We start from the raw sequence: 21900 nt of genomic DNA on the forward strand, positions 1-21900 counted from the left end.
AGGATGATGTGGCATCATGTGCGCATGCGCAGATAATGACGTAACACCGTGTATACAGCGGAGCAGCCACGGCCATGCCAGTCAAGGTGTGGACGGTACAGAGGAAAGTTCAGTGTGTTCTGTGGCTTGCTAAATTCGAATCCGTGACCAAAGTGCAACGTGAATATCTGCGCGTTTATAACGAAGCGCCACCACATAGGAATAACATTACTTGGTGGGATAAGCAGTTGAAGGAAACCGGCAGTTTGGTGGAGAAACCCCGTTCTGGTAGGTCATCAGTCAGTGACGAGTCTGTAGAGGCTATATGGGATAGCTACCTAGGAGCCCTAAAAGTCTGTGTGTGAGCCCACATTGAACTGCACTGAATAGGTATGAAACTGGGAGAGTTTTCCTTTTATTTGGTGCAGATTTCACATTTCTATCATCTTTTGTTGCTTTCCTGTGACCGGTCTACAGTGCACCATGACTTTACGGACACACTGTATAGTGCACACACACACACACACACACTATTTATATGCAATGGAATAACAAAATCCCCAAAAACCCAAGCTCACAGCTACAGAGAACTGATTGGTGGTTGCCAGAGGTGGAGAGTCAGGCAGTGGGCAAAATGGGAGTCAAAAGGTACAGACTTCCAGTTACAAAATAAATGAGTTAAAGGGATATAATGTACAGCATGGTACCCATAGTTAATAATACTATATTGCATATTTGAAAGTTGCTAAGAGAGTAGATCTTAATTTCTTATCTCAAGAAATAAATTCTGTGACTTTGTATGGCAATGGACTTATTATGGTGATCATTTCATAATATGTACAAATACCAAGTTATGTTGTAAACTTAAAACATAGGTGTACATCACAACTTCAATAAGAAAATAGAACATTATCTTAGATTGAGTTCCCCTGATAATCTATTGCAAGAAGTAGCAAAAAAAAAAAAAAAAAAAGAACTTATGCTTTTTAAGGAGTCAGTGTGTAAATACTAGTATAGACTTAAAAAAATTTATTTCATTTGAGAGAGAGAGAGAGAGAGAGAGAGAGAGGCATCAACATGTTGTTCCACTTAGTTGTGGATTCTGGTTGCTTCATGTTTGTGCCCTGACTGGGGATTGAATCATGACCTCAGCATGCTGGGACAATGATTCACTGAGCTACCCTGCCAGGGCCTTGTATAGAGACACTTTTTTTGTCTGTTTTTTTACAGAGACAGAGAGAGTCAGAGAGAGGGACTTATAAGGACAGACAGGGAGAGAGATGAGAAGCATCAGTTCTTCATTGAGGCGCCTTAGTTCATTGACTGCTTTTTCATATGTGCCTTGACCAGAGGGCTACAGCAGAGTGAGTGACCCCTTACTCAAGGCAGCGACCTTTGGACTCAATTTAGCGATCTTAGGGTCATGTCTATGATCCCACCCTCAAGTCAGTGACACTGCCCAAGCTGGTGAGCCTGTGCTGAGGCCGGCGACCTCCAGGCTTTGAACCTGGGTCCTCTGCATCCCAGTCTGACGTTCTATCCACTGTGCCACTGCCTGTTTAGGCTGGAGACACGTTTAAACATTAACTTCATTTAATAGCTCTGCCTCACTCAAGTATAGGTAGAGCATAAAAGAAAGGTGTTCTTGGTCTTTAGAAATGAGTCCACTTTTATTTCCTTTTCTTGTCATCATGTCTTTGTAAATTGTAACAAGGAATTGCTATTCAATGGGATTTTCAAAAAATAGTTTGGCTTAGGTTGTGTTACATTAAAAGGTTCTAGTATAAAGGATAAGTAGGAGGAAGATATTAGGATGGAGCATATTAAATGGCTGTTTAGGTTTAAAATGATCTAATATTGGGAAATTTCATGTTGTTCACATTAGTAGGAGATGTGGGATTTTGGTGGAGAGAATATAGAAAAGTAAAAAAAAAAAGGATTGTTTATAGAACTTGCTATAGGAAAGGAAACTTTGTGACAGATTTCAAAAATTTGAGCTTAAATAGTTCAGAGACAAGGTCAGTTGTGCGCAGAGCTGCTGCACATCAGAATCGCCAGCCCATAGGCCACGCCCCGTTCCAATTAGCTCACAGTGTGGGGTGAGCGGGGTACCAGTGGTGTTTAATGGCCCCAGGTGATTCAGATGTGGAGCCAAGTATAGGAACCATCAGCCACGCTGAAGATTTGGTAATTAGAATGGAGGAAGGGTATGTACAGGAACTATTTCCAAAAAAAAAAAAAAAAAAAGAAAAAGAAAAAGGAAGAAAAAAATGGAGTTTTACAGATCATTTTATGGGAAAAAGTGGACTAAAGAGTTAGTGATGACCTAAAATTTTATTCCTGTTATATTTCAAATTAATGTGATTTTCATGCACAGGTAAGGGCATAGGAAATTAATTGGTGTAGTATTTACTGACTAGGGGGAAATAGCAGTGTTAGTCTTCCTCGCTGGTTTACCAGCTGCAAGCACTTTGCACGGTGAGTGCGTGAGCACATGGCAGCGCCAGGCGTGTATGGTCCGTGTAAGGCTACCGGGGCTTTCCCTCGGGGCCAGTTCTCCCAGATGGCTCTCCCGGCACTGCGGGGTGCGGTGTTCCTGCTCCCTCGCCCTTCACTGCGAAACGCAGGTTTTCCTTGGCTTATTCGCTCACATGTCTTTGCGAGGCTCCATTAAATGGGTATGGCCTGACGCCTTCCGGCTCTGCAGTTCCTCTACCGTCTGCCTGAATTTAATGTGAACCTGCCTGGTCTCAGCCGTCAGCATTACATTGACTAAATTTTAATCATTTAAAGAAATTTGTACATTTTGAATTAATGTGAAAGGTTCTTACTTAATTGGTTACAAGAATTATTAATAAAATTTATTATAATATATAGTCATTTAAATATGCTACATGGTTAGTAGTTACAGAATTTATTAGGATTGTGTTTGAGAGTATTTGTTAAGTCCTAATTAAAAAATAAGATAATACTATTCTGAGCCTTTTAATCTACATCTAGACTTTAAATACTTTCCATAGTACTTCTACAGTGGTCACATATCAAAGATGTGAAAAAAGAGTACTAATGTTAGTATTGTTTTAAGCGCTTTTCCTAAAATGCTGCCTTCTGAAAATTATTCTTTAAAGACAAGGATTTTTAAGCTCTTGATTTCACTAACTTACAAATATAAACAATTTGACTATGTTTACTATTACATAATTGGTTTAGCTATGCCTTTGATTTTTTTTCATTAAAGAAAAATATAGGGCAAGGGGACAAAACAATATCTGTTGCAGTTAGAACATGAAAATATGTTTGTCTAAAATAAGATGTTTTTCATTTGTGTACTTAATCCATCCCACAAGTGTTTATGTAGTACCTGCCTACTCTGTAGCATTTCTATTTTATAGCATTCTGGGAGTTTGGGCAGAATGTTTCCTTGCATTAAAATACTTATGTAAAGTAGGATAAGTGAATTTGACTTGACTTTTTTAGCATCTATTAAAAGAATCCTAAAGCCACACACTGGTTACAGAGCTTTGTTTTCATAACTTTTCTGTGATATGAGTAATGTGTGCTGGAATAAGTCAAGAGAACTACACAGCTCACAAAAATTAGGGCATATTTTATTGCTTCATATTCATTTTTAAATATTCCCTAATTTTTGTGAGTAGCAGAGATTCAAGTAGTGAGTTAGATATTCCACTTATTAAAGGGAAGTTATTTTAATTGCTTTCTGACTCAGTTTCCTCATCTGTGAAAAGGTGTGATTAGGCTAGATGAGTATCAAGAGCCTTTTTAGTTCACACATTTTACACTTTCTGTATTGTACAATATATATGAGATACATAAAAATAAATGTTCAGAAGAATGTACTGAACAGTGTTTTGTTATCTGTGTTAGACAGGATTAGTATTGAGTTTATGACTAGGAGACTTTTAGCTTTAGTGATTAGGATAAATCTTTTAGTTTAGGATTATGTCTCACTTAAAACAAGTATCTTCTGCAGGTGGTACCAAGAGCGACTTGAACGATGCATCTGCAAAATCATTTAGAGTTTTTCTTAGGCACCTGTATTGTTTTTAATTGTTAATGTAAATTTTGAAGATGCCAAGAGGTGTAAGACTGTTCCTACCTCAACCTATGTGGGAGACACAAGCAAAAGATAAGTAACTGTAGGGTAGCGGAAGTGCGGTAGAGGTCTGCGTATATCCTGGAGTGTGCATGGCGGTGCACAGCTAGGGGAGGATTGGGGTAGGTGGAGTGAGTGCAGGGCCTTGTCGAGATGGCAGTTAAGTTGTTCGGGAAGGGTAATTAGTGTATAGATGGGGTTTTGAGTGGAAATCCTGGACACTAGGATACTTACTAAAAGGAAGGTAAGATCATGACGTTTAGGGAAGGAGAAGGATCAAATTGGAGAGACATATAAAAAGCAGTTTAGAACTGAGAATTTTACTGGATGTGGAAGGGGAAGGAATTGGAAAGACCAACGTATTTAGACACTGGGATTGAAGGTACTCTATTGTTTTTTCTCTCAGAATTGATAGTATTGCTTCTTTTAGAGAAAGGCTCTCTGATAAGACGTTTGAAATCTGAAAGAAAAACAAAATTGAGTGATGCAGTGGATTTTTCTGACTTCAGTTTGTGATGTGTTTTTTCTTCAGTGTTAACTTTCAGATGGACAGGCATGTGGCAGACAGCTTGATGTTGTTGGCTGAAACAGAAATTTTTAAAGATAGCTTTAAAAAACTTTGCTATCTCTAAAGTTATTTAATGTCCTTTTTATAGAAATAAGTTGAAGAAATAATTGTTAAATATAATTAGTGAATTATAGAAGTAAATAAAAATTTGGCAGAATATCAGATATGACAATTTTTATTTCTAATTTTGTGATAATAACTCAATTTAATTCTATGAATAAAATGTTTTCTTTCATGAGGTATATCAATAACTTTTAAAGATATTTCAAAGAAATACTTTAAAACCAAATTTGTGCTTTTTTTTTTTTTTGGTAAGGGAATTCTCAGTTATTCTGTGTTTAATCTGTTAATCTCCATATAAGCAGATTAATATGCAGCTGGAGATGTGAAATATTGTTTGAAATTTTCTATTTTTGTTTTATTAGTTTTACTAGGGTGATATCAATAAATCAGGGTACATATGTTCAAAGAAAACATGTCCAGGTTTTGGCCCTTGTCGGTTGGCTCAGTGGTAGAGCGTCGGCCTGGCGTGCGGAAGTCCTGGGTTTGATTCCTGGCCAGGGCACACAGGAGAGGCGCCCATCTGCTTCTCCACCCCTCCCCCTCTCCTTCCTCTCTGTCTCTCTCTTCCCCTCCCACAGCCGAAGCTCCATTGGAGCAAAGATGGCCCAGGCGCTGGGGATGGCTCCTTGGCCTCTGCCCCAGGTGCTGGAGTGGCTCTGGTCGCAACAGAGCGACGCCCCGGAGGGGCAGAGTATCACCCCCTGGTGGGCAGAGCATCGCCCCCTGGTGCGCATGCCGGGTGGATCCCGGTCGGGCGCAAGCGGGAGTCTGTCTGACTGCCTCCCCGTTTCCAGCTTCAGAAAAATACAAAAAAACCCCACAAAAAAACATGTCCAGGTTTTCTTGTCGATCAATTATGTTGCATACCCATCACCCAAAGTCAGATTGTCCTCCCCCAACCCCCTTCCCCTCTCCCTTTCCCCCTTAACCACCACACTCTTGTCAATGTCTCTTAGTCTCAAATTTGTGCATATTTGGAATGGTATTTTGTATAGAAAATATATTTTTATCACTTTTGTGTGTTACAAAGCTGGATTAAAATAATGTCACTTATTTTTATAACCTTTTATAAAAGTTTATAAATCATTTTGCTGAAACCTTTTTTCACATTGTAACTCACTAGTATTCCACTAGATGGCACTAAAAGACTGAAAAAAACAGGGCCGGCTTTAGAAGCTCTGTTTTATTTAAAACACAAATACAAACTGATAAACCAGCTGCCTTGATGAATTATTATTGTCGTTCTATGTGATTTTAAGAAAATATGCCATTTCTCCACGTAATCAGACATCTGACAATTCATTACAAGTTTATTTGGTATATGTATGGTATTAGGGTATCTGTGATCTTGAATCCTGTATATATCATTTGGAAACAAAAACCTTCAGTGATTTATGACCTTTCAAATGCTGAGTGAATATTGAAAACATCATGCTTTTGTTCTTTTAGGACTGTGTAGCTTATGGTAGCTAAACTTCTTTTTATTTTTTTTAATTTTTGTTCTCAATAAGAGCTCTAATGTGATGTTAACTCTGATGAGACTATGATTTCCATCTTCAGAAATTATAATAATAGAATAACTTTATGTTGACCGATGAAGAAATGCAAACAGTAAAAAAAAAAAAAAAAGCATTTGAAAGGGTTTATCTTGGGAAACCCAAATTCATACTATACAAGAGTAAAATTTCCTCCTTTTCTCCCTCGCTCCCTCCTGACACAGTGCATTCTGCCATTCGGGTATGTAATGTGAACTGGGGTCTGATAAGCTAAGTACAGAAATGCAAGTTGGTTTGCATTTTATATTTTATTTCATAAATTTTCTGGGAGGTTTTGAAACCTGTCCTGAAAAATGAAGATTTTGCATTCCTTTTTTGTTTGAATAAAAACCTCCTATTGAAGATTATACGTTCCTAAACTGTTCTGTGGGTTTTAAAAATTAGGCTAAGTTGCTTTTCAAAATAAAAGAGGTCATTTTATTTAATAAGGTAAAGAGGACCACTAAGTGGTGTGTAAATAGCTTTTTACACTTATAAAAGTGAACAGAATTCAAAGTCCTGAACTTGGGTTGGTATCTTTAAATACTGTGGTATTTTCCCTCCTAAACTTGAATACATTCCCTTAAGAAACAAACTTAAAGTGAAAAATTGCTTTGTCAAGTTATAGTGCACTTCCTGAGAAACCATAAACATACTGTACTGGAAATGTTTTATAATATCTTACACTTGAGGGCTCCATTTGTTTTATAGACTTGAATCCTCAGTTCTTATAAAACCTTCTGTTATGTTGAGAGGAACAATGGCTTGGCTAAAAGGTTGACTCAACTTTCTGATTTTTTTAATTTTTCATAAGGTTGTATTTATGATCATATTTATTTGTATGTATGTACAGTTTTATCTTAGAAATGATTTAAATAGAAAAATATATTTTAGGTAATATTATATGCAACCTTACAGTGTACTGTAACTGCTAGAAAAGACAGCCTCTAAAGACATTGAATAATTTCTTTGTGGTTTGCCTCTTTTCTAAAATAGTCCTGTTTGGTTTATTACGTCAAGAAAATATCGACTATTTATGCTTTTTTGATGTAGGACCTGACAGAGTGTATATGTGTTGAATGTATTTTATTTTTAGTAATGGAAAATATGGTTCCAGCATATAAAAATATATTGTATGGAAAACATCTCAACTGTTGCATTTTATTGCTTCTTGGTGCACATGCACTTCTCCCCATGACATTTTCTACCCTGTGGAGCCACCCTCTGTTGCTTAACTTGTATGCTTTCCCACTACCCTGTTTCTACTATGCTTCGCTTTATGTTTGTAACCCTCTTCCCCCAATTCCTCAAATTTGAAATTTTACCTAATTCTCTTATTTCCTTAACGCCACCGCGTTCACCAGCTGTGAACTGACTGTGCCGTGACACCCTTTGTCTTGTCTGTGTATCCCTGTTATTGTCTGTTCATTTGACCCCTTTTACTATTTAGCAGCTATTTGAGGGGAAAGGTATATATTTTTATTGATTGATTTTAGAAAGCGAATGGTGGGGGTTGGGGGTAGATTTGTTTTGTTTTGTTTTTTATAAATTTTTATTAATTTTAATGGGGTGACATTAATAAATCAGGGTACATATGTTCAAAGAAAACATCTCCAGGTTATCTTGTCTTTCAATTATGTTGCATACCTGTCACCCAAAGTCACATTGTCGTCCTCTGTCACCTTCTATCTGGTTTTCTTTGTGCACCTACCCTCCCCCCTCTCCTGCCCTGCCCTCCCCCAACCACCACACTCTTGTCCATGTCTCTTAGTCTCATTTTTATGTACCACCTATGTATGGAATCATGCAGTTCTTAGTTTTTTCTGATTTACTTATTTCACTCCGTATAATGTTATCAAGATCCATCCATATTGTTGTAAATCAGGGGTCCCCAAACTACGGCCTGTGGGCTGCATGCGGCCCCCTGAGGCCATTTATTGGGCCCCGCCGCACTTCCGGAAGGGGCACCTCTTTCATTGGTGGTCAGTGAGAGGAGCACATTGACCATCTCTTTAGCCAAAAGCAGGCCCATATTTCCCATTGAAATACTGGTCAGTTTGTTGATTTAAATTTACTTGTTCTCTGTTTTAAATATTGTATTTGTTCCCATTTTGTTTTTTTTACTTTAAAATAAGATATGTGCAGCGTGCATAGGGATTTGTTCATAGTTTTTTTTATAGTCCGGCCCTCCAGCGGTCTGAGGGACAGTGAACTGGCCCTTGTGTAAAAAGTTTGGGGACCCCTGCTGTAAATGATCCGATGTCATCATTTCTTATGGCTGAGTAGTATTCCATAGTGTATATGTACCACGTCATCTTTATCCATTCGTCTATTGAAGGGCTTTTTGGTTGTTTCCATGTCTTGGCCACTGTGAACAACTTGTTGTTCCACGTAGGCACTCATTGTTTGATTGTTGTATGTACCCTGACTGGGGATCAAACCCGCAGCCTTAGCATATTGAGATAATGCTCTAACCAACTGAGCTATGCAACCAGGGCCAGGATAGCTATTATATTTTACTCTACTTTGTTCTTTATGACCTAGTGTAGAGAAGTTCTATGTAATGGAAATGAAAAAAGATATTAAATAGAAATACATGACTTGGAAAGGTAAGGTAACAGAGCTTTGAAAGTAGGCAGGTTACTTTCTGACTGTATGGGAGAGAGATTTGATTCTTTTTGCCAAAAGAACTTTTGTTTTATTCCTTTACAGTTTAATTTAATACTTTGATTGTAGTTTTACTCCAGCTCTAATTCTGGGGTGACCCTGATGTACTTTTCTTTGTTTTATCTTTTTTTTTTTTTTTATTTTTTATTCATTTTAAAGAGTGGGGAGAGAGAGAGAGAGAGAGAAAGAGAGAGAGAGAGAGAGAGAGAGAGAGAAGGGGGAGGAGCAGGAAGCATCAACTCCCATATATGCCTTGACCAGGCAAGCCAGGGTTTTGAACCGGCAACCTCAGTGTTTCCAGGTTGACGCTTTATCCACTGCGCCACCACAGGTCAGGCCTTTTCTTTGTTTTAGGTGTAGTTGACTACTATTGGCAGGCAAGTTGATGGTCTGTAATTGTTGACAGATTATTTTTGAATTTTCAAGTTTTACAGAGCCTTTCTGCCACTGTTGATAATATGTATTTTTAATTACTATGTGACATAAAATTTGGTATAGAAAATAAAATCCTTAAAAAAATTTTAGTAATATAATAATAGTCTTTTAGACTGAAATGTTTTATTCCTAACTTAGTTTAAGTATCTAATACTATTGTAACTTTAATATTTTTTGTTTTAATATGGTATGTGGAATTTTGTTATTCTGTCCTCCTGATTTTGCCTTTTAAATTTTTTTGTAGGAAAACTTTTGTTCATTTTGTTTACATAAAGTTTTACCTCATACATATATATTAGCTTGCAAATTTGGTTTTGATTTAGGTAAAGAGGCATTTCAGTACATCTCCAATTCTAGGAAAACAGTTAATAGAATGGCAAAATTATAATGTAGTTGTGGTAAGAATATGTAATTGGATGCTTGTGTTTTTTTTTTTCTAATTTACATGCATAAAATGTCCCCAAAATCATTTTAACATTTATTGTTATTTCTAGTTAGAAGAAATAAGCCTTTCATTAAGAGTTTGTGGAAAAAATTTGACTGTCAAAATAAGAATATGTTGTTTTTCCATTGTTTTGTTCTTATATTCCTTTTAAAAAAATATAACTCAGTGTGTTAATTTGAGTTTGATCAGTGATGTTTATCTGCAGTGTACCTGGACACTACAGGGTGTGGCGATAGAGTAATAGGAGCTGTCTCACTTCTCCAGATGTGTGATCCCATGAAGCAGGCAGCACTACCAGCAACAAAACATTAGACAGCGATTGGGAGAAACGGTCTACAGCTAAAGAGTGGTCTGGATTCTTAGCGGAATGGAGCTTGTCTGAATGAGTTCAGATTTATGTTTTCACAGGGGAGCCGCTAAGTTGTGTGAAAGGAGAGGGTGTTTTATAGGGATGAGCATGGGCCGTTTGTTTCGATTGAATTCTACCTGTGTTCTGTTTCTTTTTCAGCCTGTCTTGGCTTTATCCCTTTCCTTATTCCAAGTTACTTAGAGTGTCAAGTGGACATGTCCGTTCTTTGAAGTTATATGAGTTTGCCTGCTGACATAATTGCTTAGTTCTCTAGGAAGAAATGGCACTTGACCTTTTATATACATATACAGACTGTACTCTTTTTACAGATTCATTGCATTTGTGAAATGTACACTTGTGAGATATTTATAAATTAAATCGTGTTTTCCCTTTGACATTCTTATAACTTTGGATATTTGTTTCACTGTCATTTTGAGAGTGTGTGTGTGTGTCCTTTATCAGTGACAAAATCTAGGTATGGAGAGAATAAGTTAGTCGCCCAAGGTTAATAGCGGAGTTGCAACTGAAAGCTACTGTCTTTACCTTTAGATCAATCATTTGAGCCTTGTGTGGATAACCTTAGCGTGTAGTTGTATGTTATTAGCACTTACACTTTTAAGATGAAAGTGCTCATTCATTGCAGTCTATTTCAATTTTGGCTTAGCTTCATACCTGATGTGTTTTTAATCTTAGCAATTTTTATAATTTTCAGTTTTTTGTTTTTTGTACTGAGTGGTACCAAGTACATTTATATGCTACTGGAGCTGTGGAATTCCTAGGGGCCATCACTGCCACATCCTCACTGTGCTTAGTCCCATCCTTAGCTTGCAGCACCGCAAGTGCCTGTGGACTTTTAGGGATAGAGATTGCTAGGGATTTCTAATCTCTTTTCCCATTTTACTTTTCGGTGTCATTTCACATTTCCGTTGGGTGCAAGGAGGTTGCCTGTGGATAGGCTAGCTGGGAACCCTTCTGCAAGTGGTGTGGGTTTAACCCAATCTGTTCTCTAGAGCTGTTGTCCAGGGTGCTACCCAGATTAGTGTTGTAGATACCCCCCCCCCCCCTGGGAATATAGCCCCCACTGATTTCTTACTGTACTCATAGTATCTCACTGCTTGGTGAATCAGGGTGGCTGTATCTTTGATCTGTTTTTGTTAGTGTGTCTTAAAAAACGAATTTTGGTACTGAGGAGGCATTTTCTTTTTCAGACACTTTTACTTATACAAGTTTGATTTTTATGCCTTTGCTTCCTTTTTAAATTTACTGGAATTTTAAATTTAAACAATGAAATATTCTCTTAGTTTCAGATTTATTCCTCTAATATTTTAGTATCATCTACTAATAAGGGATAATTTATAGTTAATAGGTTTGCAAATTTAGAATATAAAATAAAGCCTAACAGATATATAAGCTATCAGCTCTTTTTTATATATGATGTATATATATGAGGCATTCTTTTAAATGAAAACTATGTCCTGTAATAAAATAACCTAGAGTACCTCTATTTGGACAATAATGTTCTCTAATTGACCATATAATTATGTGTATTTAATTAGTGAGAATTCATTAAGAGTTTTGAAGTATGATTTTAATGATTGTAAAATGATTTAAAATACTAGTTTCTTTTTGTGTAATTAAATGTATTTGAGATGAATTTGAATAAAAATGTCTTGATTAGTGTGGATGAGAGAGGGTATCTGAATTACTGAAATTTTTCAGTTAACTGAAGGTTTATCCCATTATGCAGTGAAATTGCATAGGCTAAGGATGCTGCCTGTAGATGTAGGGGTTTATCTGTCAAGCTCTTTTCAGGTATGTAATCATAGAAATCCCATTCTGTACTATTAGAAAGAAGCATTTTCTCAACTCCAGAGCACCGTTTCACAATCATATCATTAATTGCAGAATGAATACTCTTTGCAGGAAGTCTCATAGGCTTACAGAGCTAAACTTGCAAATCTTTTCCAGAGCCAGGGTTTCTTAGCTGAGCACTGAGGTTTTCAGCAGAAGGAAGGATGTCTCCTGTTCAAGGTTCCAATGCTGATTTTGACCCAAAACTGGGATGTTGTTTTTTGTTTCGCTGCAGTGAGACAGAGTTTAGAATGTTGAAAAATGATGAAGAAATGTGTATATAAATGTGATGTGTATGTATGAGAGATACTACTTTGTTTTTTCCTTTTGTTCAACATCTAAATCCTCTCAACTACTAGCTGGCACAGAAAGAATTGAAAATAAAATCCAAATGATCAAACTGGCTGGTTTTTCTTCAATAGATGAGTAGTTTTTAGTGTTTGGCTACTTCCTAATTTTTCATGAACTTAGCTGATAAAATCATTTTGTCTTTTTGGTCAGAATGCTGCCGGGAGATTTGTGACTGTTGAAACAGATGATTATTTCTGTGGAGGGAGAATGATAACAGCTACAAGTGCTGTAATTGTGATTTTTTTTTTCTTAAAGGAGGAATTCCGAGAACTTCGAGAACAGCCTTGTGACCCTCAAGCTGAACAAGAACTAATTAATAGTATTGAACAAATATATTTTTCTACAGACTCATTTGATATTGTTAAATATGAACTAGAGGTAAAAAAAAATTTAAACCTACCTAAAGCTTACTTTTTTCAGTGATTGAATTTGTAAGATTTGAATGCTTTTTAGGGATGGCTGGTATACCTTTTTAAATCCGGGATTGATCTATAATGACCATATTATGATTTAATTAACATTGTTTAAAGATGAACTATTTTAAAAAATGTAAAGTTAAGTGCAGCTGTAGAATATTGGTCCAGGGAACAATTCTATATTTTTTATTTTTAACTGTTAACATACAGTGTGTTAGTATGCTGCCTCTATTTTATATTGGCTAAATATGTTTAGGAAAGCTCTTTTAATTATGGGTACATATTTACATAACTGTTTAGTCATAATAAATACCTGTATTTCATAATGTTTATAACACTGGAGTTTTAAATTTATAGGAATTTTTGGGGAAAAAAGTGAGAATAGTAAAACTTGGTTTTAGATAAAACCAAATAAAATGTGCATATGTATACTTTATATGCAGTATATGCAAAGTCATTCCCCAACTCATGGTAAGGTTTTACCAATAAGTTGACAGACTTGGAGTCTTAGAGTTTTGCATCTACAAAGTGGTATACATTCTTTTTTTCCTTCTTTTCTTTCTTTTTTTTTTTTTTAAGTAAGAGGAGGGGAGATAGGCAGATTCTTGCAGGTGCCCCAACTGGAATTCACCCAGCAAGCTCATCTGGGGTGATGCTCAACTACTGAGCTAATTTTAGTGCCTGAGGCCAATGCTCAGATCAGCTGAGCTATCCTCAGCCCCTGAAGCCATGCTCAAACCAGTTGAGCCACTGGCTGCAGGAGGGGAAGAGAGAGAGAAAGGAAGAGGGTGGGGGAGAAGCAGATGGTCACTTCCCATGTGTGCCCTTACTGGGGATTGAACCTAGGACGTTTGCAGACTGGGCCGATGCTCTGTCCACTGAGCTACAGGCCAAGACTGGTATACATTCTTGTTAGTTTTTCAGGCCATTTTCTGAAAGCCAATGTATAATCTAAAATATACTCCAGCAATTGTCACTATCACACTGTAGTGCTTACTTACTACTCATTGTATTTCACAAGGAAAATACGTTTTGAATTCTGTCATAGACAAGTAGTGATATACCTGTGCTGTTGGAGTGGAGGATTGGGGTTAGGGACTTCCTCACATTCTCCTGTCACAAGTCATGGAAGCAGGGTCTCCCAGCCCAGGAGTCAGAGGTTCCAATGGTAGTGGGCTTTCCTGGAGGTCAGAGGCAGCCGCAGTGGAGATAGTAGGCTGGGTGAGGAGCACCGAGGGCTGGGTGACAAAGATGTGGAGGCTTTTGTGTCTGGAGTCCAGTGGGGGAAGTAGGGAGGACAGGAGGAATGGACATGAGTGGGATGTGTTTTGTATGCATGTCAGAGGTGTAACGGTACATGACACCAAACTAAACATTTTACTTTTCTCTAATGGATTTGTTTTTTAGAAGCTCCCTGCTGTTCTTAATTTGCAAGAATTAGAGGAGTACAGGGACAAATTGAAACAACAGCAAGCTGCAGTAAGTAAACACATTTTGTTGTGACAAAACTGTAAATGAAACACAGAAAGGGGCAATGTTGTCAGATTTTATGGTTGTAACTAGTATATTAACATTCTAAACATCTTATTTAACATGACTTTCTCTCAAATGATATATTTATAGTATTAGAATTTAATGCTTATTAACTTTTCCTCACATTACCTTGACAGATTTGCTTCTAAAACTTTTAAGTTCTTTCCCTGGAATCCTAAATGTGATAAAAAAATTTTGAACTTTTTATTTCAGATTACTAGGTACCTTTAGGGTTCTTGTCATGCAAAACTAGCCACAGTTTTATGATGAAGTCTTATTTTTTTTTTTAAACCTCAGAATAAAGGTTCCCATTTCTAGTTGAAATATGTCCCAAAAGAATACAGGGGTAAGATTTAGAAAGTCTGAATTGTACTTACTATTTAGTTGTATGACATTGGGCAAATTATTTTGTTTTTATTTGTGAAGTGATGGATTAGACCTGCATTTTCTCTACTTTTTATAAAGTTCAGATGTCACTGTAGATGATTAAACAGTGGAAGTGTGTGGTCTTGTTAATTCTTTTTAATACTAAAGGAGCTATAGTAATACACTTACCTGTTTGAATTTAAGGTGTGATGTAGTCATATATCTGACAACAAAAGGAAGATGCAGGCATGCACTACATAGCAATAGCTCGGTCCATGACACATGTGTGATGGCAGTCCCATGAGATTATAATGATTGTCAGCAGAAACCTCTGGTATTGAAGGAACAGTCTGGACCCAACTCAGATTTGACTTGACTGTTATCTCGGCGGTTTAATGAGAAGAGGGGGCTAAGTAAGCCGTCCTTGCCACATGCCTGCTGGAGGGTGGGGCCGGGAGTTGGGAGCAAGCAGGTGGAGGGAGACTGGACCTGCTCTGTCCTGCACACAAACTCGCTTCGCTTCCCTGTTTCTTCTCTTCCTCTCTCTTTCCTCCCCAGTCCCGCTACTAACTCTCCCTCCCTTTCTCCCTCCCCTTCCCTCTTTTTCCCTCTCCCTTTCCCTCTCTCTTCTTCCTTCTTCCTTTCCCTCTCCTTTTCCCTCTCTTGTTATTTCTCCTCTCAAGCTTTATCTCTCTGGGTCTCTTTTGATCTCTGCTCCCCCTTCCTCTCCCCTTATTTTTCCTCCTGACATCCATTCTCCCTCCCACATCTACCTTCACAGCCCCACCAACATGCATGCTGCACACACACTATCTTTTCTGTTGTACTTTCACTGTGCCTTTTCTATGTTTAACTACGTTTATATACACAAATACCATTGTGTTAGAATTGCCTTTAGTCTTCAGGACAGTGACATGCTGTACAGGTTTGTAGCCTAGCAGCAGTAGGCTATCTCCCGTTGCCTAGGTGGGTAGCAGGCTGGACTATCCAGGTCTGTATAAATGCACTCTGTGATGTTCGCACAAGGACGGAAATGCCTAATAACGCATTTCTCGGAACTTATCATTAAGCAGCGAATGGCTGTTTACTTCTCTTTCTTTTACATTGAAACCAGGGGTCTCGGTGTGTGTGTGATCTTCCTGTGGGTAACAGCAGTGGGATGGGGAAGGAACTTGAACACTCAAGGGTTGTGTAGAAAAAACATGTTATGCAGTAAAAATATGTCGTGCTTTTGGAGAATTATATTTCAGTGGATGGTAGCATCTTTTCGCCTCTTCTTGGTTTTAGCATGTTTAAATATGTACTCCTCCACTTGTGTGTTTTATGTGGTCATATTTTTCGGGAATCAACCTCATCACATAGTGACCTTTGGAATTTGATAAACCTGAGTTAGGATCCTGACCTTGCAATTACTAACTGTGGGACTGTGAGGAAGCCTGTAACCCATTTCTACAGATTGTCATGAGTGCTAACTGAGCTAACACAGGAAAAGCAGTTCACTGCCAGGTACAGTGCAGACTAACAATAAATACATTTTTTTTAAGTCCAATTTGGTAAAGTTAGGTGGGGTTTTTTGTTTGGGTAATTCTCTACAAATTCACATCTATTGATATATACATCTATACATATATGTGCAGAGTCAAAGCAATTAGAGAAAACATGAAAAGATGAATGCAGTGTGTAAATGTGTATGTAATGTTTTGTTCTCAGTTAGCCTGGTGAAGGGGAACCCATCATGTTTTTTGAGCAAACATTCACTAAACAACTTGGTGTGCCATACTTTGTGTCAGACGCGGTGTCTCATAGTGTACTGATAGGGCCCCTTGAAATTTGGAATAAGAGCCTCATGTTCAAAACCATTATAATTCTAACTTGCATACATTAACATTATTTATTGAATTGGCTAAGAAAACCTGAGAGATTGTTATAGTGTTCCAAAAAACACACTTTCTGAATTTTTCAGGAGAGGACCAAATTATGGTTCGTCGACTTATGTGGTAGAAAAGGACCTAAAGGGTACAGGGACATTCTCTGTTTCCCAGATATTGTCTTTATAAATTTAATTGATTAAACATTTATTTCTCTTAACAAGTTCATCTCTTAAAGCAAATCCTGAACCCTTAAAAATGATTCAACTTTGCCCTGGCCGGTTAGCTCGGCAGTAGAGCGTCGGCCCGGTGTGTAAGTTCCAGGTTCAATTCCCGGCCAGGGCACACAGGAGAAGTGCCCATCTGCTTCTCCACCTTCCCCCTTCTCCTCTCTCTCTATCTGTCTCTTCCTCTCCTGCAGCCAAAGCTCCATTGGAGCAGAGTTGTCCCAGCCACTGAGTATGGCTGCATGGCATCCGCCTCAGGCACTAGAATGACACCGTAGCATCGGAGCAATGGCCCAATGGGCAGAGCATCGTCCCCTGGTGGGCGGATCCTGGCCGGGCGCTTGCAGGAGTCTGTCTGTCTGCCTCCCCCCACTTCTCACTTCAGAAAAATTGAAATAGAAAAAAGAAATGATTCCACTTCTGTCCATGTTAGATCAGATAATGATACTCATATTATTAACAGTCAGAATGACCATTTGTTGCGTTTCTGTTAAGGACCAAATACTCTGCGCTGTGCTCTACTGCTCTTAACTGATTTTATAGCCCAGAGAATTATGTGGTCAGAGCATGCTGTAGAATTAATAGGGAAGACCTATGGAATATTCTTGACAAAGTTTTAAATAGAAAATGTAACAGGAAGCATGAGGTTGTTTTTACTTTGTTTGATTACGTGTTTTCATAGGTCTCTAAAAAAGTAGCAGATTTAATCCTTGAGAAGCAGCCTGCTTATGTAAAGGTAGGATAATATTTGTGATTTTCCATAGTGAAATTTAAAAATGTTTGAGTGACTTCTGAAACTGATGGAGTATTTTAATTTATTCTTTTGTCTATAATTCCGTAGCCACACATTGACTCTTTTTTGGAATGTGTGTGTGTGTGTGTGTGTGTGTGTCTCCCTCTCATTTGAGAATTTACCAAACTAAAGAAAAGAGTTTTTCTGTCTCATTTTAAAATAATATCTTTGGTTTTCTGACCTGTAGAATAGGTGTTAAAAATTGCTTCTATGTGTTTTCTAACACTTAGATCATTACCAGTGAATGCTCAACGGCGATGTAACAATCTGTCTTTAAAATAGGATAAAATTGGAAATCTGTAGCTGAATCTGTCTTTTTACTGGAAAATCAGAGACTTCAGAATCCATTGAAATATCTACAGATGTTCAAATGAAGACATTTGTTGTCAAAGCATGTTAGCAAACATAAAACATGTCTGTCATATCCTTGATTACCTTGTGAAATTCTGTTAGGTAGAAACATTTAAATGGATATATTAGTCTTTGTTTATGCCTGTATAAAGCAGGTTGAGTCTAAATTTCCTTACAAGCAGCACTAATTGTTATATGTCATTTGTGAAAATCAATTGAAGATTGTCATTTTGAATAATTTTTTTGAAAAATATACCAACAGTTTTCAGGTTCGGGTGTTTTTTTTGTTACCGTGTTTCCTTGGTGGGCTTTTCTTTGAAAGCCACCAGTACCATGTAAATAGGAAAGAAAAATATAACGCCTCAAACAATAACTTACACCTAATCTTTCCATAGGAACTTGAAAGAGTTACCTCCTTACAGACTGGACTTCAGTTAGCTGCTGTGATCTGCACGAATGGGAGGAGGTATTGCATTTAATATTTTGTTTTTTAAGCTGCAAAACATTTCAAGAAAAACTGTGAAACTGTCATTGATAGTAGACTTTTAAAAAATTATGACTGATTTCTAGAATACCATTTAGTAACAACATATATAATGATCGAAAACTACATGAAGAAGGTATGTAGGAAATGTCTGTAAATCTAGTTATGCCTTAAAAACTGTACTGTTTTTGTATTGCTTAGATTAGTACTTCTCAAACTCTATTGTGAAGGACAGGTTTTCTTTTTTTTCCTTTTTACATTTTCTAACTTGTTACAGACTTATTTTTGTAAGCAATAAAAAGAAAGGACTAAGAAGATGGAAAAAAAAACTACTAAAGACAAAGAAAACTCCCAATTTTTTATTATTCATTCATGAAATATACAATTATTATGCCAACTTTTGCTCTAAATGTTTTTAAAAGCTTATCCTCAATTTATGTATTATACTTTTCTTCTGATGGACCAGTAACAGTTTGAGTATTGGCACTAGTCTACCCACCATACTGTGAGTAATGCTGGCTTACATTGTATAGGTCAATAAATTTGTCAAATAAGTTTCTGATAGTAGTCATAACTCCTGTTTTAAGAGTAATTGAGGATACTGCCTATTTAATTGTCTATTATTTTGTGTGGGTGGTTTTATTATACTAGAAAAATTTAACTGTTTACTGTTCATTTTCACAGACACTTGAATATTGCAAAGGAAGGTTTTACTCAAGCTAGTTTAGGCCTTCTTGCAAATCAAAGGAAACGTCAGTTGCTCATTGGACTTCTGAAATCCCTGAGAACTATAAAAACATTGGTATATACAGGTTACTTTCTAAAAGTTAAAATTTAATTTTATGGTTGAAATAGATTTTTACCTCTGATGTTATTTTTATTTTTTTAGCAAAGAACAGATGTGCGCTTAAGTGAAATGCTAGAGGTAAGTTAACAAGGCTTGAAAATTTGGTGAATTTGATTATGTTAAGTAGAAAAATTATAGTGAAAAAATTCAGATGAGTATTCTTTCCAAATTTGTATGTGATATAGAGCGTTTTTAGATATGTAAAGGTACTTGCTTTAGAGCATTTTTCTATTGACATAATATACTTAATTTTGAAAAATTAATTTGAGAAATGTTGAGTTTGTGGCAATGAAAGAATGTTAATGTCACTATCTTTCGATTGTACTTGCACTGAAATAGCAATGAAATGATCTTTTTCATCTAAGATATAATAGTGACTTCAAGTATATTATCTGTGTTCGTTGTGTTTGGTATCCCTTATCTTAACTGGCTTTCTGAGTGACCCGTGTGTTTTCTCGGATGCTTTCTTAGCATTCTCAATCTGCTTCTGTGAGAAGGCTCACAAAAGCCTGGTGTTACGGGCGCGTCTCCCTAGTAACACTTGAGCTCCTTTGTGTAGGTACTTTGTCATCATCCTGGCGTTCGCAGTGGTTTGAATTGCATTGTTGAATTTAGATATGAGCTTAAAGAAGAAAAGATTTTTAGGGTTTTCTGTGCCATTATTATATTACTTCTAAACCATCATCACTCAACTGGGGTTTGAGAAATCTACATGCAAATTCCTTTGGCATTAAATTACCGTTTAGGTGATAAAAATATTCTGAGGCTGTTAATGAATATTACAATTTCCAAATTTGTTTGTTTAAAAGTATTAGAACTATTGAATGTTGTGGTAGAACTGAATGTTAATTATGAGTAGAATGAATATTGTTTGGGAATGTTATGTAAAGATTACTGAAAGAAGAAATGTTAATAGTGAGAGAACACCTTTCTTGGGGAGCAGCTTATAATTCTGCATGGGCATTATCCACATGTCATGGTCACAGAGAACTGTTATTGTGTATTTGAGGGACAGAATATTCTTTCTATGCATAGGTCTGACCTAGCTACCTTCTATTTTATTTTTTAGCTGTTGGTATTCTCATCCTCATATGAAAGAAATTAAGCTTTTCTGGTTCTGTAATTTTTGGATAAAGTATGAACAGAAATTTGTTTTCTTCAGGGGCTTTAAGAAAAATGTTTGCAGTCTAATGACTTCCCTTGTTGTTATCTTAAGGAGGAAGACTACCCAGGAGCTATCCAGTTGTGTCTGGAATGTCAGAAAGCTGCCAGCACTTTTAAACATTACAGTTGCATAAGGTAAGGCAGCACCAAAACGGTAAAGCTGATTCAGTTGGCCGTTTTTAATGTAGGGGTTGTATAACAAACAGTGTTTAATAAATATTAAAAGTAAATATTAAGTCCTCTGTTCTTTTAGCATTCCTGTTCATAAGTGGGCAGTACAATAAAACTGTGAGGTTCTGGCCAGTTGGCTCAGTGGTAGAGCATGAGCCCGGCGTGTGGATGTTTTAGGTTTGAATCTCAGTCAGGGCACACAGGAGAAGTTCCCATCTGCTTCTCCATCCCCCCCCCCCCCCCCCTTGTTTCCTTCTCTTTCTCTCTCTCTCTTTCTCTTTCCTCCTCCTACAGCCATGGCTGGCTTGGAGCGAGTTGCCCCCAGTAGCTGAGGTTGGCTCCATGGCCTCTGCCTCAGGCACTAAGAAGAGCTCCATTGCTCAGCAAGGGAGCAACACCTCAGATGGGCAGAGCATCGCCCCCTAGTGGGCTTGCTGGGTGGATCCTGGTCAGGGCACATGCCAGAGTTGGTCTCTGCCTCCCTTCTCACTGAATTATAAACAAACAAACAAACAAATAAATAAATAAAATTGTGAGTAATGATTCTTCAGGTGTAATCAGATACTTTTTAATCCTACTTTTTCTTTTCACCTCCCTTGAAACTCATATTCTTTCCAGTATGATTTACTTCATTTTTATATAGTAGAGAAAAGTAAATTTATCTGTTCATATCTCCATTGCATGCCTGGGGCATTCTTTCTCCTTAACTTACTCTAGCTTGTAAATATTGAGAGTGTTATTGTAGTTTGTTTTTCAGATTGAGGTGGTTCTAGTGTCTGCCTTACCCTGATAAGATACCTTTTGGAAAATATAAGTGTAAATTTATTTTATATAATAGTCATGCTTATAATATTTAAATGATTATGCATTTAATGCCTTACATCTTTTGTTTAGTTATTTATAAAATGTATAATGTAAAAATGACTGCTACATCTCTTGCTATTAGTTATAACTTTACTAATGGATTTTTGGTCAGCTTAAAAAGAAGGTTTTGTATTACTGACGACAGTGTGCTGGGAGGCTCCAATCCCCACATGGAATTTCCATCATTCCTTTAAAACCGTCACAAGTAAACAGGCAATCTAAGTGAATGGTGTCCTGGCCAGGCAAACCCAGTTTCAAATTAGATTCGCACCTGTTGCAGGATGCAGCCCCTTAGTCTCTCCTCTGTGGAAACCTGGCAGTCAGGGAGCACGACTCACTGGTGCAGTGGGTGTTGACTGCCAGTATTTGAAAAGTAAAAAGATCATGGTAGACTAAAACATTAATACATCTTTGAATTAAATTTTTTTCTTTTAATATACTCCAACATTATAGGTCTCT

At 37.2% G+C, this 21900-nt stretch overlaps 1 protein-coding gene across 1 annotated transcript in view; it reads left to right on the forward strand.

Annotated features, from left to right (window-relative positions):
- Positions 1-21900, forward strand: part of VPS50 (VPS50 subunit of EARP/GARPII complex) — a 114973-nt gene that overhangs the window by 12022 nt on the left and 81051 nt on the right. Inside the window, exons 3-9 of the mRNA XM_066239549.1 lie at positions 12613-12735; positions 14181-14252; positions 17450-17503; positions 18307-18377; positions 19080-19197; positions 19285-19320; positions 20459-20541. Of these exons, the coding sequence (XP_066095646.1) occupies positions 12613-12735; positions 14181-14252; positions 17450-17503; positions 18307-18377; positions 19080-19197; positions 19285-19320; positions 20459-20541 (557 nt within the window). The remainder of the gene's footprint in view (positions 1-12612; positions 12736-14180; positions 14253-17449; positions 17504-18306; positions 18378-19079; positions 19198-19284; positions 19321-20458; positions 20542-21900) is intronic.

This window comes from Saccopteryx bilineata, chromosome 7 (genome assembly GCF_036850765.1).
Source record: "Saccopteryx bilineata isolate mSacBil1 chromosome 7, mSacBil1_pri_phased_curated, whole genome shotgun sequence".
NCBI classification, from domain to species: Eukaryota; Metazoa; Chordata; class Mammalia; order Chiroptera; family Emballonuridae; genus Saccopteryx; species Saccopteryx bilineata.